This window comes from Equus asinus, chromosome 25 (assembly GCF_041296235.1).
Source record: "Equus asinus isolate D_3611 breed Donkey chromosome 25, EquAss-T2T_v2, whole genome shotgun sequence".
Lineage (NCBI taxonomy): Eukaryota > Metazoa > Chordata > Mammalia > Perissodactyla > Equidae > Equus > Equus asinus.
Window position 1 is genome coordinate 28,743,091 of NC_091814.1, and position 15,447 is coordinate 28,758,537.

The 15,447-nt window shown below is 51.5% G+C and overlaps 1 protein-coding gene across 11 annotated transcripts in view; it reads right to left on the reverse strand.

The window, feature by feature from the left end:
* Window positions 1–15,447, reverse strand: part of LOC106823687 (carboxyl-terminal PDZ ligand of neuronal nitric oxide synthase protein) — a 286,226-nt gene that overhangs the window by 15,628 nt on the left and 255,151 nt on the right. For 8 of the 11 annotated variants that reach the window (XM_070497043.1, XM_070497044.1, XM_070497042.1 and 5 more), the window contains 4 exons: window positions 13,941–14,107; window positions 12,122–12,301; window positions 4,920–5,085; window positions 3,293–3,445 (listed from right to left, as the gene is read on the reverse strand). In XM_070497043.1, coding sequence (XP_070353144.1) covers window positions 3,293–3,445; window positions 4,920–5,085; window positions 12,122–12,301; window positions 13,941–14,107 — 666 coding nt within the window. Of the gene's footprint in view, window positions 1–93; window positions 3,446–4,919; window positions 5,086–8,338; window positions 12,071–12,121; window positions 12,302–13,940; window positions 14,108–15,447 lie in introns of those variants that run through there. The other 3 variants (XM_044757798.2, XM_070497047.1, XM_044757799.2) reach the window with 2 other exon arrangements.

Consider the following 15,447-nt stretch of genomic DNA (forward strand, 5'->3'; position numbering starts at 1 on the left):
TGATGCCACCCCGCTTGGGAAGTGGAGTGGAAGTTAGGGGGAGAGAAGGACCAGGTAGAATAGAAGAAGCAAGAAAAGACAATGGAAAAGCGTTTAGAAATAAGAAAGGTTTATTTAGCAAAAGCCACTAGACTAGTGACAACATCCAGGGAGTAAGTGCACTTACATGAACAGAATCTTTTCCCAGAGAGTTGATCCAACAGAGTTAACGACACAACAGTTAGAGGAAGTAGAGGGCTCCGGGGCAGGGGCGGGAGGAAGCAGTCAGGCAGAGGGTAAATGAAAGGAATCCAACTCCTAAACCAGAGCAGCTGAGAGAGGTGAGGCTATGAAGAGGCTTTACAGAGGGCGCTGATGTAAGCAGGAATATAAGGAGTAGCATTTTCAATCCCAATATACAGTCCATCCTGTGCAGAGAAGTTCTTTCCTGGCTCTGCAACTGTGAGAGCCTTGTGTGCCCAAGAGTCTGCTGGCACCTGGGAGAGGGACCCATAAGGGAGGTGCCCCTAGTGTCCACTTATCTTCCATATAGCGCAGAGTAGAAAGATTAAAAAGGAGAAAGGCAGGAGTTGAGTTAGCAGAGCAAGAAGTAAGGAGGGAGGAGGACAGGGTGACATCGCTGAGAAATCAGGTCTGCAACATTCCCTTTCCTGCCCCGGGGCTGGTGACCCTTCAAGGCCCCTAGATCCATCCTGTGTCTCCCACCTCTATACCCGCAGTGTGCCCTGGTTTGGATCACACTGGGGAGGATGCCAACACATAAACCAGTGCTCCAGGGAGGGCGTGAACTGGGGAAAGGATGGGCGAGGCAGGCGGAAACTACCATGGGGCACTCCGAGGGCAGGGCTCTCTAATGGGTCCCAAGTCAACGGTGCAGATGGTCTCTCCACTTCTTTAATCTCTCCTCCATTTCCTTTCTTGTTTCCCTTTGCAAACTTTTTAAGACCGTTGTAGAAACTCTCTTCCCCACCCACCCCATCCACGCCCTCTCCTACCACATTCCACACACCTAATCCACCGGCCTCTGGGTTGATCCTCAGCTCCTGCTTGCAGACAGTGGGCCTCGCGAAGCCAGACCTTCCACTCCCCTGAAGACTCAAGATTTTAATGATTTAAGAGGTCCCACACTCAAGGAAGTCTGTGTTAGAACTCTATAAACTAGCGAGGCTCCGCCAAATCGGATTCCTGACATCAGCTCCTGTAGCTTTGTGGATCTCACTTTCTAGGTTTTCCCTTCCCTTGTGTGTCCAGACCTACTTCCAACAGTTAATTAGAAAATATAAGAAACAGAACCACCCCTCTCTAAATGCACGTTTGGAAAAGAACACAAACCTACTGTTGATTCAAACACCCTGGAGATCCCCATTCTCTTCTCTCCCATCGCTTCTCACAGGCCTACACACATGTATCCACCTTCCCTCACATGTGTGTACATGCAAGCACACGTATACACACACATACACACACGTACTCGTCCTATTTCCACTGACACCCTGGTACATCAAGGACAGTACATAAAGCTGCATTTATATTCTTTAATTTGGACTTTCTGGTCTAGAAGAAATGCAACTGTAGCTATAAGAAAAGACCTGCACTTTCATTTATATAAATTATAAAGCAAAGTAAGGGTTGAAGAACTCTATTTTGGGGCAACCACATCCTTACCAATTGACTCTGAAATAATACTGCAGTCTGGGTCTGCGGTTTGTTGTCCAGGATGAAGACTTAATTGCCCAAACACATGACTCGAGCATGTCTCAGCTCTCTCTTCAGGCATCTTTAGATCTGTTAACAGCCACTGACTGCCTTACTGGAGCCAAAGGAGCTTGTCTCCCCGCCTCCATCAGCCCACTGTACCGAGTGGTTATCTCTACGCCAGGCCTAGATGGCAGAAGATAAGAGAACTGCACAGGGTACTTCTTACAGGTGTGCTTGAGGCATGCACCCACGGAGAGATGGGTCAAGGGTGACATGGCTATGGTCCCTGACCTAAGTGGCAGTGATTCTGAAGAGGGCACATAAGCCATCTCAGCTACCAGCCTGTGTCCATTTTTTTGCAATGAAAACTGACCACTACTGCCCAGTGGAGGGGACAGGTTGAGAGGTAAGGCTGGGGGCTCCGAGTCTTTCAGAGAGGCGAGAGTGCTACAAACGCTTCAGCTGGCATAGCCCCTGAGGCAGGACACAGGAGAGAAGGGGGCAGCCTCCCAGCCTCCAAGCGGGTGAGCTGCGCTTGCAGGCAGGAGGCGAGCAAGGGCTTCCAGACTGAAGAACCAGACCTGAGTGATCTGTGGCAGCAGAGGGGCTGCCCTCCCCACTGGCTTTCACAGCAAAGGCCTGAACCATGTTAAACTCCCAGTCTCCCTCTGAAGCAACACCTGACATCCAGCTGGAGGTGTTCGGATCCAATCCATCTGAAAACTTAGCCAATATGACACATCCTAATTCCACGCTCCTACTAAAAGGACTATCCTGTCTTTTATAGCCCAGAGCATCCAACCTCTACAATCTGCAAGGGCCTAGAGAAGGAATTCCTCCCATAAACGTCAGGGGAAGTGTAGGCAACTGTAGCATCCTGATGTCCAAACACAAAGCACCTGAGACGGTACCAATGGCTTCCCTTCATAGTCGGGACCACGGAGATGGGGAGAGCAAGGGGGCTGCTGGGACATCACAGACAGAGCAAGGAGCCTGATGATGGAGCAGGCGGGGAGCAGGTCCTTCAGCAGCCTGGTAGTCCTCAAGAGGGACCCTTTCCCAAAGCCATGGGCTCTGGAAGGCCCGGCCCTCCCTATCTTGTAGTCACAAGTAGGAGAGAAGAGCCAGCCAATCCACCTCTGGGAATCCAACAGCTTCCCCCCTTGACCCTCCAAAGCAAAATCCCAATCCTTTTCTGAAACTGTAAACTCTTCCGGGCCCCTGGGCATCCTCAGTAGCGCACACAGCCAGGCAGCCCCTATCCGGGGCGGCAGGCTGACAGGGCCCCTCACACCACGGGCCACCTCCTCCGCCTCCCCGCCCTGCGGCACCTACACGGCGATCTCATCATCCAAGCTGTCACCCAGCTCCTGCCTCTGCAGGACGTTCAGCAGCCGGGGCAGCTCCTCCTGGGACCACGAGTCGCGCTCCTCGCTCTCGTCCGTGTTGGACTCGTACTCCGAGGCGATGCCCGACTCGCGGAACTTGATGAGCTCCAGGCCGCCCAGGAGCGGCTGGCCCTGCGCGGGGGGCGGGGTGTCCTCGGGCGGGAGGAAGCGGAAGCACTCCAGCTTCACCAAGCAGTCGCGCCTACCTAAGGGGCTGCCCGCCGGGTGCGCGAAGTCGGCCAAGCCCGCGCCCAGGGGCGGCGAATGCAGGTCCTCCGGCTTGGGGGTCGTGGGGTCACAGAGCACGGGCAGGGCTCCAGAGCGGAAGGTGATCTCCAGCAAGCTGTCCTGGGAGCCCACTGCGGGGTGAGACAAGAGGGGGAGCAGGCGACATTAAAAGGTGGGTGGTTTGGGGAGCCAGCCCTCCGACGGCCCCCGCCCTGACCAACTGAGGGGCACCTCAGGAGCGTTTGGGGTCTCTAAGCACTTCAGCCCTTCCTTCCAGCGCCCCCCCCCCCCCCAACATGGCACAGAGGTGCCAGGCTGGAGGGGAGGAGAGCCGGGAACGTGGTAAAGGTCAGGCAAGGTCATGTGAGGAGCTGGGGGGCCAGTGGATGCCTTGAATGGGGCATGAACAGGGAAAAGATACAAATTGAGAGGGCCATGGGAAAAGCATGCGGTAACGTTTAGTACAACCTTGTAAACTGGCACTAATTAGGAGAGAGCAGGGTCTCAACAAACAAAAACAAAAATCCAGAGAGGCTTCCAGAGCAGTGAAGCGCAGTGGTTCTCCATCCATACCTTTGGGCCACTTTAAAAATACAGTGTTCCAGCCCCGCCCCAAGCTACCCATGCAGACTCTCTGTGGGCTGGACCTGGGAATATCCATTTTGTACAAAGCTCACGGGATAGTTTGAGAGAACCACTGGTATAACAGGGAAAGCATTAGTTTGCAATTAAACCCAAGTCTGCATCTTGGCTCCACACCTTGCTAGTCCTGTAACCCCGAGCTAGTGATTTAACCTCTGTGAGTCTGTTTCCTTATCTGTAAAATGGGCATAAGGACATCTACCACTCTAAGGCTTAGAGGAGATCACATATATGAAATTCTGTCACAGTCTCGGGCCCAATACATGACCAATGGATATGTGTTGGTTCACAGCCAACACACACTTGGAGCATGCAGCCAACTCACGGACAAAGTCGAGAGGAAGGCGTGGAGATGCAATGCCTTGTAATACTTCCCAATCCAGCCTGGAGGCGGCTGTGCATCTCAGGCCCCGAGTCAGGTAACTTCTGCCACTAACCAGAGAGCTAAATGGCCAGTTACTCCTCTGCCTTCTCCGTTACGTAGATATACTGCTTCCAGTCTTTTCTATGCTACACAGTTGTGAAATACATGGGGCAGAGACAGTAAACTACTGTACGGTTTGACGTCTCCTGCAGAGCTCACGGAGGGCATGATGCACAATAGGTGCTCAGTATATTTCGACTGGAAAATCCCTCTGAGAAAGAAATGTGTTGCCTTAGGGTGTAAAGTGCCCGAGCCCCCATCATGGAGAGACTGCATGAACATGTGGTAGCAACTCCCAGGACATTCAAGGCCAAGTCTGGACACTGGAGTCGAAGACAACCAAGACCCTCTCTGGCCCTGCCATTCTGTAATTCCATGAAGTGTATGGATGGGACAAACAAAGTTCCCCTTGTTTTCTGCTGGAATACCAGGGCAGGTCAGGGGTCCAATAAAGCACCACCAAAAGCTTTAGGGAAAAGAACATGCGTTTCCCAGAGCCTCCACAGGGGGAGGCCAGGTTGGGCAGGGCTCTTGCTTACTGGCGTTCTGTCCTGACAGCTTCAGCTCCAGCTCCTGCACCTGCTTGACCAGCAGGGAGATGTGCTGGAGCATGTCCTTGTTCTGCAGCAGGAGCTGGTGCACGCGAGCCTGGGCCTCCAGCCGCGCCGCAGCCTCAGCAGCTAGCTGGTCCTTCAGCAAGTGAACCTGCAGAGAGGAGGAGGAGGTAGAGAAGACAGAGAGAAGACAGAACAGAGAGGAGAGAGGGACGTGAATGCAAACGAGAGTCACTGGTGGACAGCAGGGACCGGAGATGCCTTCCATGTTCGATTCAAGATGAAGAAGCCCTTCCGGGGCAAAACAGGCACCTGGGCTTGTAACTGAGAGAAGGAGGAGCCAAAAGAAGCTGGGTCACTGGCCCTGTGGATCTTGCTGTTTGCCCCGAGTGAGGGTCGTGAGGCGTCACTCACGTACCACTCAGGGCCCCACACCAAGGGCAAGAGGCAGGAAAGAGCCATCTGCCAGCCCCTGCCCCTTCCCTGTCAGGAGAACTCCTTCAGCAGCTGACATACATCACTGCTGTGTTGAGAGCGGTACTTTTTTCTCATCTTATCTTTTAAAAAATAAAGACAAAAACTGATATACCGACCCACTAGCTAAGAACAGTGTCACAGCAAACTCCCATACGATCTTCCCTCACCCCTTCCTCACGCCCAGACATGAGGAGAAACAGGAAGCCCTACACATGCCCTTTCTAATTCATGAGGTGGTCGTAATACAGCCTGTCTTTTCACATCTGTGGGTGTCAGCTTCTTTCCCTGACTATCCATTCCCTTTTTATTTCCTGGGGCACCGAGGACGATGCTTCATACCTAGTAGGGTCAAATGTTTACTGACTGACTCAGAATAGGGCCTCCTCCAACAACGGCAGAAGGGCTGAGGTGCACAGTTCACAGAGCTGCCCTCTATGGGAAGAGGGGGACTCACGTCAAGTCTCATGGTAGAAGAGCTGGTGACGGCACAGCCAGCATGCTTGGGACCCAGTGGTGTCTGTTCTTGGTGTGTGACTGAGTGTGGTAAAACTCAGGGAAAGGAGATGTGGGGCTTCCAATGATATCAGGACTCTGGCTTCAAGAAACTGAGTCACAGGGCAATCACAATGTTCACTCACATATGTGATTCTTGTGCTTAGAAGTAGATAAAGGGGTCTCTGTGGAGGGTTTGAAGAAAGGGAGCTCATGAATTTGGCAGCCTGGACCAAGGCAGCTTGTGGGAAAGAGGGTTTTCTTGGACCACAACATGGTGTGGATAAAGACACATTGTCAGGTTGACTGGAGCAGGACAGGTGGAACGAGGAGTGGAGGAGAAAGAAGGAAGAGGAGTCAGAAGAGCTAGCTGATTCTCTTGCTCAGAAGACAAATGCTCTGGATTTCTGAAGAGCAGATTGCTCCAAAACGATTCACATTTTATCTAGCTGTAAAAGACCATGTCCACCCCATAGTCTGGCCAGGCCTGACCAGGGACCTGCCAGCCCAGTGTCTGCCCTTCCCAGCAGCTAGCACTCAGAGAATCATACTCTCGGATGCAGTGGCTGCTTCCCTCCTGCCCAGATTTGAGGACCTGACCTTGTAGTTGGCTCTGCTTCTAAGTGGAGCCGCTAATGAGATTAGTTGCCACTTTCCATTAGTGGCTTCCAAGGTTAGGGCCATCTTTCCCCCAGGGGCAGGATGCTTAAGGAATCTAAAGTAAATCTGTCCTCCACAAGGCACTGTTAGGACGGAATTGATATTTTAGTCCAGACATCGGCCTCATTTGCTGCCTCATATAAACTATGGAAAGATCTAGAGAGGGTGAGAATAAGCAAAGAAGTGGCAATAATATTTTAATATGGATATCAGATGGAGAGTGGCTATTAAGCCTTTATGTTCCTTGGAAACTGAGGCATGGTGACATTTCCCCTGAGACTCCCCCAAATCCTACTGGTTCTGAGGAACAGGACAATTGCTCTAGGAAGCCCCCGGGTGTCCCCCAAGAGGAAGGACTACCTTAAGCCTTCACCTGCGAGTAATGTAACTTATTCCAACTTAGAGTATCATTAAAGGAATCTAGTGAGTAGATAGAATTGTTCATTATCCGTTTTCTATTTTCTTTGGAACAGAAATGTTAGGCAGAAATGTAGAACAAAATTTTCAGTGCATGTAAGCAGAGAAAGCGGAGAATTCTGCATACCACTAACTGGCACCTATAGTGGCCCCTACACACACACTGCAGACTCAGATACTTGCAACCCACATCTGAACATCCCAACGGAAAAGGCCATTTGAGAGCACAGGACCAGGAGCTGGAACGCTTGAGTCTGTCGGTTTCTCCCTGTGAAATTGTAGGTAATTCGCTTCTACCTGGACTTCAGTTTCTCAGCTGGGAGGGCTGGCTAGAGGCTGAAACAGTCTATGATTCCACACCCAGGTGGACACAGTGGTCAGTACTGGGGGGCATTCACTAAAGGCTCTCTGAAGAAAACCCCAGATCCCCACTGTAAAGTCAGAGAATGAGGACTGGGGACAAAAGAGGAGCTCCCTTCTGCAGAAGCCAGGGGGAAAAAGTTGGAAGCTTCTTTTGCAGGTGGAATACCAGCAATACATAAAAGAAGACCCTTCAATCAAATGCTTCTATCACAAATCCACCAGCCATGAGAAAATGCTCCTGAGTTTGAGGGCCAGATTAAATACGAATTTTAGCTTTGCAAACACAGAGTTCTAACATTTCAGTGTTTTTAAACCCTGGGAATGTGAAAACACACATTGCTGCCGCTGCCCCCAGCCAGCACTGATGAGCTCTTCTGCTTCTGTGACCGTCCAAGTGGCATCAGGCATGAGGCTCCCACCCCTCACTGTGGCAGGCTGCGCCACAGGAGAACCCAAACCTGGCCAAACTGAGACCAAATGGCCTGGATTTCTTTTAAATTTGAGGCAATTTAATAATCCCTGTGTTTTGCCTATGGAGGTCTGGCTTTGAAGCTCCGAAATGAGGCAGCATTATTTCCAGCCTTGGCTTAGGACGTTGGCTATAGCTGTGTGCTCGCTTCCTCAGTCACACAACAGGGCCAGACAGCACCACCTCCTTCCTACCAGATGGGATTTTTATTTCTATTCTGCACATTCTTCTTTCAAAGAACTAAACACCTTTTGCAAAGGTAGACACACTGATTTCTGGAAAGGTCTAAGTGAGCTGTGTTGTTCTTCGGCAACGACTCTTCCAGTCACAGACTATTTCCGGTCAGCAGGAGGGCCGTGCCTGGAGGGCAGGCTGGGATGCCCAGCTCTGCATTCTGGCCACAGCATGACAAGTGTAAGTTCAACCCTGCACCCTCTAGCTCCAGGCCACTTCCCAAAACTGCCATCCCCCCTCAACCCACCCAGCAACACCAGACCACTGCCCAGTGGCTCTCCAGCCTACTTGCCTGGACTCCAGCTCCTCCATCAGAAGTGGGGGCAGGGCCAGGCTGAAGTTAGGGAGCAGCAGGCACATGGAAATGGCAGTGGAGAGAACCAGAGCAATTTGCCCCCCCCCCCCCCCCAGTGGACACACAAGCAGAGGCAGGTGGCGCTGTCTCAGCATGCATAAGGCAGGACGTGGGCAGGGCACCCAGGGGGCTGGGGACTGGGAGAAGCCACGAGGACACAGGCTAAACCTAGGGCCGGGGGGGCGGTGCAGAGTGTTTTTAGCGCTGTTTCTCTCACTACGGCACACACGATCGCAAAGCACAAGTAACCAATCACTTGTTTCAGAACAAGCACAGTGGCAGCAGGTAGAGTAGAAGTCTTTAAATAGCAATATGAGCTGCACTAACGGTTTTTTCATAAGCTAGGCCAGGATCTGAGAGACTGTGAAGGAATCTGGCCTATTTAACTGTCGCCAGTCAGCCGCAGTGCCCAGATGAATTCTGGAGCTATGTGGGCCCAGCCCACGGCCATGCGGGTGCCAGCTACGTCCCAGCTTTGGTTCAAGGCTTGGCTGTCCTCTCATTCACACACTTGAACGTCTGGTCCATCTAAAAGCAGAAAGCTAGTGCAGCCAGGCAAGCCTCATGCTGGGTCGGGAAAGTGGTCGGGGGGCTTGGGAATTCACTGTTTACATACTGAGGTCTAACCTAGAAATGCTTAAGAGTTGGTTGAACAACACCTTTGCCGTGTACCTTTAAGGCCAAGGCAGGCCCCTTCTGGACCAGCTCTGAACCAATTTAGGGTGAGGCTGGGAGAGGTCTTGGGGTCTGAGACCAAATCAGAATCCTATGAAAGAGACCTAAGCCTGGTTTCAATAACAGCAGAAGCACACTGGCCTCTGAGAGTAAAGGTGGGGCATAAATGATGCAACAAAGGACCCCAAGAGTGCACCTGTTTGTAAGAAACTCTGTTTTCTCAGGAGCCACATAAGGAGGATGCAGATGTTCCCAGAAAAAAGGAAAATGTGTTCCCATCTGAAAAGCTGAGGTCACAGTATTACCCATTGGAATCTGGGGAGTGCTGGTAGTTTAATGAAGAAAGACAGAAACTTCGCAGTTTGGTGGCAATAGAGTCTGACAGAACAAGTCAAAGCTGACCTTGGCTGGAAACGGAAATCAGTGCCACTGGTGCAGAGAAACCAAACATGCCAGATTTGATCTATTTTAAATGCGTGAAAGATGCCAAGAAGACCAATCTATTAATCCACTTACATATCTTGTATAATTATTTTTACCCAAAGATATGGATACTAATAAAAAGCCCTTGGATTCAACGAGTGGAAGAAAGAGAAGTGTGCAGAGAAACCTGTATGTGAAGGCTGTTTTAGGGCTGAATCCATCTGGAGGACCAGAGAGCCAAAAGCCAGCTGCCTTCCTGGGCAGCCAAGGAAGATGAACGAGAAGGTGGCCAGAGACTGCCTGATGGGGATGGCAGAGAAGGGAGAGGAGGATGCTCAAGAAGCTATGTGATGGCCTCAAAGTCTTATCTGACCTCAAGATTTTCAAAGTCTACAACCCTCAAGTCATCTCACCCATGTGGGATACGGATGAACTATGGTGGCATTTCAATCATGTCACTGCTCCAACTGAGAGTCAACAAGGCCACTGCCAACTATAATCAACAGATTTTGAGTGAGAGGCTAAGAGTGCCCAGCCTGTGGAAGTGGCTGGAACTGAGAGAAGCTGATGAAGTGAACCGCAAACACCGTGCTCTTCCCTTCCTCTGGATTCGCTATCCTCTAGGAGAAAGGCTACTCAAACGAGGCCAGGGCAGTGATGTCCTGTTGAGACAGATGCTTGAGTCTGTACCAGAAACCACTTCTAGGGTTTCGTCCTGACTGTAGTAGACCCATGACAAGTTATGGGTCTGGTGGCTTTATAGATGGAATGCTTCCTTCCACTGCCACAACACTTTTCTTGTTGTGTAGATTACACATTTGCAAACAGTTTCTCTTTGGTATTTAGCAGTGACTTCAAATTCAAATGTCTCTCTGATAATATTCATCATGAATATGCATCAAGCCCATTCTTAGATAAATAATAATTACTTGGCAATCGATATGCTGAAAGAGAAAAGTATTATGGGTGGAGAATGGATTCGTATTCAACGGAAAACTTTTGGAAACCACGTGAGTCAGGGTGCTGGAGTGCTCAGGCTTTGTGCTCCTGTCAGCCATCACACCCAGGAGGGGGGATTCTCGCAACAGCCATGCCATTAACTAGAGAAGATGAATTCTGTTATCTGACAAAGAGCAATGATTCTTTTCCCCCAAGGACAAGAAGCCATTAATGACATTCCCCCTCTCTGTTGCTCTTTTGGGAACATCTACGAATCCTCCCAGCATCAGCACACATCCTTTTGTTTCCTGGTCAGAAGTTTTTAAAAGGCTCCCGTCACTTGGGAGCAGTGCCCCCATGGATTCTACTCTCTCGAAATCTGGCTGCAAAAGGCGTCCATGAGGCTCGTGCCTCAGGCCCAGGTCAGTGCAAGACTTAGAAGGTGGTGATATAAAGTGTTATAAGAGGTCTTTTCAGGACCCGAGTCGTAGCAGATCCCGTTTTGATTAGGCTGCCGGATGCTTCCTCAAGGGGTACAGGTTGGAAAGGAGAGCTTCATCTGGGTCATTCACTCCACCGGAGGGTCATGAGAAGAGTGAGCAGAAGAAACAACGGGGATCCATAAGTGCTCCCTGGAGAAGCTTTCTCTGTTCTCACTTTAGAATGCGGAAAACCTTAGAGGTCAGTCTGGTCAAGCAGATTTAGGATGCCGAGGCTTAGGGCTGCCTTTCCAGACCTCTTACCAACGCTCCCAAACTGCGACGGCCCCACCCTCCTCACTGTCTTCCTCTCCCCACTCAGGTCATGACCTTGTCTGACTCGTAGCTCAGGATTCAGCCTTTAAATGGCATGAATGATCATGTCTTCACCACTCCCTGATTGCCCACGGTGAGGACTAAGCTCAGACTCATAAATTCCAAGGAAGAGGTGGACTACGATGCCCTCCGCAGAAACCAAGCAGAAGGAATCCCTGCTAAAAGCAGCAGGGACAATCAGCTCCCCTCTGCTCGACAAGGCAGCCGCAGCCCAACAGGTCTCTGGGGCTCAAACAACATTTTCCTCCTGAGATCTAAGCCAAATCTCATTACGGCTCCAATACTACACTTGAGTTCCTGTAAGTTAAATCCCATGAGAATGAATTCCAAGGCCAGGAAGGAATCAAACACCGCCTGGAATAAGCAGATCAGTAAGGGAGGTGCGGAAACCTGTTATGAACAAGGCAGCTGGGATGCCAGGGCGATGCCTCTGCAAAGGTGTCTGGCACAAACTCATACTTTAAGTTCTTTTAAGAGTGGCATCACAAAGTCACACCTGTCCTGACTTCAAAGGCATCCCTTCCCACCCCAAACACCAGGAAATAAGGCAGGAAAGGAAGGGTGGAATTGTGTGCGTCTTGGTCCTTGGTAAGTTCAAGTCACTATCCAACAACATCCAGCCAAGCCAGCCAAGCCCAACTCAGAGCGGGGGTTCCACGAGAAACCAAAATGTTTCTTCCCATTTCAACCACACCCCCCATCTCTCCCCTTCCCGCCGCTTCCATTCCCCAACAAGCAATGGTCTCACAGCATGAGCGATCCCTTATGGCTCCCTAGGTTTAAAACCTGCCCTGAGCCCCTCGCTAGGGAAGGCGCGTCAAGCCCATGAGAGTGGAGCCTGCGAAGTAGGGAGGAGGCTGAGGAGAACCTGGGCCACAGCCACTTGCGTCTGCTGCTGCTGCTGCTGGAGGAGCTGCTGGAGGAGCTGCATCTGGTGGTGAGTGGACAGTGGCGTCCCCGTGCCCAAGCCCGGGGGCTTTGAGGAAGAAGAGGGCAGGAGCATCCTGGGCGAGGCTGTCAGCATGGGCTCCTGGGCATGGGGTGGAACCTGGAGAAGAAGAGAAGACAGGGCATGAGTCTAGGCAGGAGCCATCTTTAGGGGCCTCACTCTCTTTCTAATATGTGGCATAAACATGGGTGGGGTGAAACGGCCCACTTATGACCAAGAGCTGGAAATGCTGTGTCTTAATGGAAATGTGGATGGGACCCCAGGGAGGAAATGGAGCAACTGCCTGGGCTGGGACCACAGCGTCAGAAAACCCTATCTGGACACCTCTGTGACTGATCCAATGTGAGGGGAGACAGACAGCTGATGCAGTCCCTTCTCTTGCCCACCACTTCTAACTGTCCCACACCATTGAGTTACCTGAGGTTGTGGACTTAGAGAGCTCTAGTTCTATGAAACCCAGCTCCCTACCGCCCCACCAGGAGAACAGGAAGGAGGCAGCTTCCGCTGTTACTTTGCTGTTCCTTAGGACTCCCTCCTCCAGGGTCTGCGCTCTTTGTCCTGAGTTGGCCCCTGGAGGAGGAGGCGTGTGAGGGAGGCTGCTCCAGCCCGCCATCACCTTCCCTCCCAGAGAGCGCCGCGGGGGAAGAAACTTTGGGACTGAGACAGATAACGGTCTGGAAAGACCCTCTCCGTTAGCAGAGAGCTGTTCCGTCCCCTTCCCTCCTGCTGTCTCCCTCCTGATGGCTGGAAACTGTCACTAAGATGGCTTAGTGACATGTGACCCATGGAATTCAACTGCAGGGAGAGACACTTCTTGGCAGTTCTGGTTCTGGCCCTTCTTCAGACACGCAAGAGAGGGGCACCCAATGACACAGGGCTATTGCCCCTTGCAGAGGACAAATGGTACCAAAGAAAGTATCAGGCAGGCAATTTGGAACTGTACTGCCCTCCAAACCAGACAGGCTTCTCCTTCTGATGAAGTGGCCTAATGACCTCCACCTGAGAAAAGGCATGTGCATGATGAGAAGAGAGAGGCACCCGTGATCCAATGCAGTGCCTAAGAATCTAAGGGGAGGGCCATTTGTCAGAATTTTCCTTCTGGGTTTTTGGTTGGAATTTGGTCTCAAGTTCTTAGCTTCTTAGTCTGGATCATAGCAGGAACTCCTCAGGGCCTCCGTCATCTCACTCGTCACATGTGAGATTGGAGCTGATGATGCCTGAGGTGGTCTCTCAGTTTCTAACCTCCAGCGGGCCAGGTTCCAGCCTCCACAGCGCCATTACACAGGAGCATCAAAGCACACGATCGCTAGCTGCAAGCAGAGGGAGCCCAGACTGACTCTGCTCCATCAGCAAGCCCCAGGGGATCATGGTGTGGTGTGTGAGGATTAGCCTTGCACAGGTATTGTGCAGGGAGGAGGTGCCATCAAAGGTGACACCGCCAGGGAGAAGAAGGGGACCAAGTACTGATGGGATCCTGAAGGGCGATGCATGTCAGGAATGAGCTCTGTGGCATCCTGACACAGCAGGGAGTGGCGTCAGCACATGGGGCCAATCTCCAGAAGTCAGGCCTCGCTAAGAGGAAATGAAACACGCTCTGGTACTGCCCCATGCTGCAGAGGCCTCGCTGTGAAGCTGATCCAGCAGGTGCTAGGTGCCTGACGGCAGCTGATGCTGTGACACAGCATACTCCAAGAGGTGGCATGGGTAAAGATCACCTGCATGTGCCACCTCTGCCTACCTTGGAGTCTGTGTGGGAGCCTCCTTCCTTCCCTACAGCATCAAGGTCAGTGACGCCTCGGCTGAATTCCAGGACGTCATTCCCTGTGAGTGGGACTTCTACCGCGTCGATGTCAGTCTCTTCCGCAGTGGCCGTGGAGGCCCTCTCGGCTCCAGTGAGCTGGCGGCCTGCAGGGACAAAGAGAAGGCAAGAAGGGCATGGTGACACCAAGGACAATGTGCTCCTTTCCTAACACTTTAGCATTCAGTGATGTCACTGGCTTCAAAACACATTCACCTAACTTTGGTGAATTTCCAATCCAGTACAATGCTCCCATTTTAATATCTTTTTAAAGTCCAGAAGCAAAGATGACACTTCCTTGAGGCTGGATGTGACGGCTTTGCCTGGTTGGCGTGTTTATATTGACAGGGTATGGGGACTCTGAAATAAGGGAGTGACAGTCATCTCGACCACATCCTGGCTTAGGAGTGGAATCAGCCCAGGGAAAGATCCCAAACTGGGGGTCCAGAGATGTGGAGTTTCCCCAGCAGTGGCCCTGATGGGCCATGGGACAAGGGACAAGGGGTAAACCACCTCACTCCCTGGGCCTCAGTTTCAACTATAAAATCAGAGGCTGAGTCAGATGGATAAGGAGGGCTGCTCGACTGAAGAATAAGGACAAAGGGATTTGAGGCCCTGTCCAACACAGTATCAGTTTCCCACCCTTCAGAGCCTGACTCTGACCTCGCCCCCAAGAGCAGAAGCCAGGGGAGAGGACTGCGGAGGGAGCAGTAGTGGGAGAGAGATGGGGTGCCTGGTTTCCCACAACCTCCTTCTCCAGTCTGTCTGTCTTCTTCCCACTTCCCCCCTTCCCACTGAGGACAGTGACCACGTTCAGCATATGTGTGACAGTCCTACTGTTCCTTTTTCATTCCCTGTTCCTCTCTCTTTTTTGGGACTCTTTAAATTATAAACACTGGTGATTCCTTGGCATTTCCCGGGAAATATTTTCTTTCTCTACATTTGGGATTAGATTCATTACTGCTGTCTTCAAATAAGATTTCTTAAAAGCTTTCAGAGACCAAGTACCAACTGCAAAATGGAGCAGGTTAATGTTAGCAGGAAATACGGAGAGCTGACTCCCCCGCCCTAAAGCCAAGCCAGGCAGCCAGGCGTTGGTCATTAGGGTGCCCGCCTTGAGAAGAGACAGTCCTAACAAGTCTTCCCATGCAAACTCGCCCGTCATCTGCGGAAGCCAGCCTGGGATGTGGAAGCGAACAGTGTGCTTGGTTTTCCTTCTGGCTGCTCTGGGAGTTGTGGAGACAGCCTGTGAGTGCTGGAATGGTGTGTAACAGAAACGATGGTCCCAGACCGTGCTCTAGCAGGGCAGCTTTTCTGGTCCTTGTAAACCAGTGGGCAGGAGCACAGAGAGCAGGCTGCTTTCTACCACCTCCTGCACCCAGAAGTGACCTTCTTGATGATCGGGAGGTTTAGCCTGAGAGAGAGAGGGCTGATGGATAACTCATGG